Source organism: Myotis brandtii, unplaced genomic scaffold (genome assembly GCF_000412655.1).
Source record: "Myotis brandtii unplaced genomic scaffold, ASM41265v1 scaffold84, whole genome shotgun sequence".
In the NCBI taxonomy this organism is placed as follows: Eukaryota; Metazoa; Chordata; class Mammalia; order Chiroptera; family Vespertilionidae; genus Myotis; species Myotis brandtii.
The window spans coordinates 5,872,058-5,874,581 of record NW_005371410.1 but is presented as its reverse complement, the minus strand read 5'-3'; the positions used below and the strand labels follow the sequence as shown (position 1 = coordinate 5,874,581).

The 2,524-nt window shown below is 34.9% G+C and overlaps 1 protein-coding gene across 1 annotated transcript in view; it reads right to left on the bottom strand.

The window, feature by feature from the left end:
- The window catches only part of PUS10 (pseudouridylate synthase 10), a 56,806-nt gene that overhangs the window by 12,220 nt on the left and 42,062 nt on the right, over positions 1 to 2,524 (bottom strand). The window contains exons 12-14 of the mRNA XM_005884644.2: positions 2,047 to 2,103; positions 1,134 to 1,210; positions 985 to 1,040 (exon numbers count right to left, since the gene is read on the bottom strand). Coding sequence (XP_005884706.1) covers positions 985 to 1,040; positions 1,134 to 1,210; positions 2,047 to 2,103 — 190 coding nt within the window. The remainder of the gene's footprint in view (positions 1 to 984; positions 1,041 to 1,133; positions 1,211 to 2,046; positions 2,104 to 2,524) is intronic.

The window sequence follows — 2,524 nt, the reverse complement described above, 5'->3', positions numbered from 1 at the left end:
AAATAAATAAATAAATAAATAAATAAATAAATAAATAAATAAATAAATAAATAAATAAATAAATAAATAAATAAATAAATAAATAAATAAATAAATAAATAAATAAATAAATAAATAAATAAATAAATAAATAAATAAATAAATAAATAAATAAATAAATAAATAAATAAATAAATAAATAAATAAATAAATAAATAAATAAATAAATAAATAAATAAATAAATAAATAAATAAAGCAAGCAAGCAAGCAAGCAAACAACGTTTGTCTGAATATATAAAACTAGAGGCCCGGTGCACGAAATTCCTATAAAATAGAATCATACAATATGTGGTGTTTGGTGTCTGGCTCCTTTCACCTCATAATGTGTTTGAGGTTCATCCATGTTGTAGCATGTATTAGTAATTCATTCCTTTTTATCACTGATAATATTCCATTGTATGGTTGAATATAACACATGTTGTTTATCCAGGGACATTCGGGTTGTTTCTACTTTTTCTGCAATTATGAACATTACTGTGAATATTCATGTAGGTTTTTTTTGTGTGGATGTACATTTTCATTCCTCTTGGAAGTAGAATTGCTGGGTCATATGTTAACCTTTGGGGAAACCACCAAACTGTTTCTACACTGGCTGCACTTACAATCCCATGAGGGTTCTAATTCCTCCACATTCTTGTCAACACTTGTTATTTTCCATCATTTTTATTACAAACATCCTAATGAGTGAAGTTGGATCTCATGGTTTTGATTTGAATTTTCCCAAATAATTCATGCCATTAAGCATTTTTTTAAATGCATTCATTGGTTTATTCATATATCCTCTTCAGAGAAATGTCCACTTACTCATCTCCCTATCATTAGTTGGGTTGTTTTCTTATTACTGGTTTGTAAGAGTTCTTCATATATTCTGGATATATCTCCCTTATCAGATATATGCTCTGAAACTTCCCTTTTGAAATGACCTCCAGTGAGCCTACCCTTACCTTGTGACAAGCTGCAAGTCACGGACTTGGATTTTGTTAGACGAGCTATTAATTTTCTATAGTAGCAGAAAAAGAAAAACAATTAGCAGCTCCAGGTCAGTTACAGAGTGGCACAAACAGGACGGTTTCCATGTCATGAAGTGGTTTACCTGCTGAAGTTCCTTAATTTCTTGTGAAGTGAAATGTACTCTATGAGGATTCACCAGCTCAATTGCAAAGGGCCTTCCTGCAGCACACACCCCGCCATGAAACAGAAACGTGTGGATGGAGTTAACATTTGGGCAAGTGCAAGAGGGTTAGGAGGTGTGAAAACATGAGGTGAGCTCTAGGGGACTGAAAGTTTAGCTACATCTGGGGAGGGAAGAATGTGTGAAAAGAATTAAGGGGCTTTGGGGGGCTGCTAAACCCCAATGCAGGCAATATGTGAAAGTGACTGCTTTCCCAAAGGTCCACAGGCAAGCCTGTGTTAATTACAAAATAAAATCTAAACGACCACTAACGGACTTGGTTACACTAGTGTCATGCTGTCACATGCAGCCATGTCCAGGTAAGCCTCGCTGAAATCAGTCCTCCTAGCTTAATCCTCTCGTGAAACAGAAGAGCTGTGATTCTATGAGAGGAAGGATCTATAAATCTCAAATTGCTCTCATTTTTCTTGTAATGAAACAACGTAAAACCAGCAATGAAGGCTAAAAAAAGAGCAGAGTCACTTTTTCAACGAAGATGTGCATTTTAAAAACTGTTCTTGTCCTGCTGAGATGTTATTAAATGGAACAATTAACAATCAAACTTTTGGGGGAAAATCAGGCACCTCCTGCTGAATGCACATAAAAGTCCCTGGTAACCTACAGGTATGCAATAAAAATGGCCTCTGAAGAAATGACTCCAGTTAAAACATAACAATTATATAATTTATAAACATAGCTCCATAATCCACAAAGCTTTCTCACTTGGAGAGGAGCTCTGGGCTCCACCCACTTTGGTTTTGAGTCAGTGACTAGAGTAAACTATAGTGATAATCTGAAAGTTAGTTCTAATCGAGTGATGCTGTTGCAATCTTACCATTTCCTAACGTCCTCACATCTACATCTTCTCTTCCAGAGGATGAAAAATTAAAACCTTCAGAAAGCAGATAAAGAAAAAAAAATTTCAGAGAAATAATAGTCCTAAGACTTCCATTCCTGCCCTTTGGTAGAAACCCAATTTTTCTTAAACAATTTACAGGAGAATCCCAAAGGATAGTCATCATCCCACCTCTATTTCCAATCTCTCCTAAAGATTCCAATAATAATGATAAACACCTTTTATTGAGCACTTACATGCCAGGCACTGAGCTAAAATTTGTGCATACATTATTTCATTTTATTTTACCCGGTGAGACAGGTATTAAAAAAACAAACAAAAACAAACCACCAAGCTTCAGAAAGGTTACGTATTTTTCTCAAGGTCACAATTTAAATGGCAGAGCTACTTGTTTCCAGTGTCAAGGCCAGACCTTAACCACCATCCCACGGGAAAGCCAAACGCAGAGCATGATTTG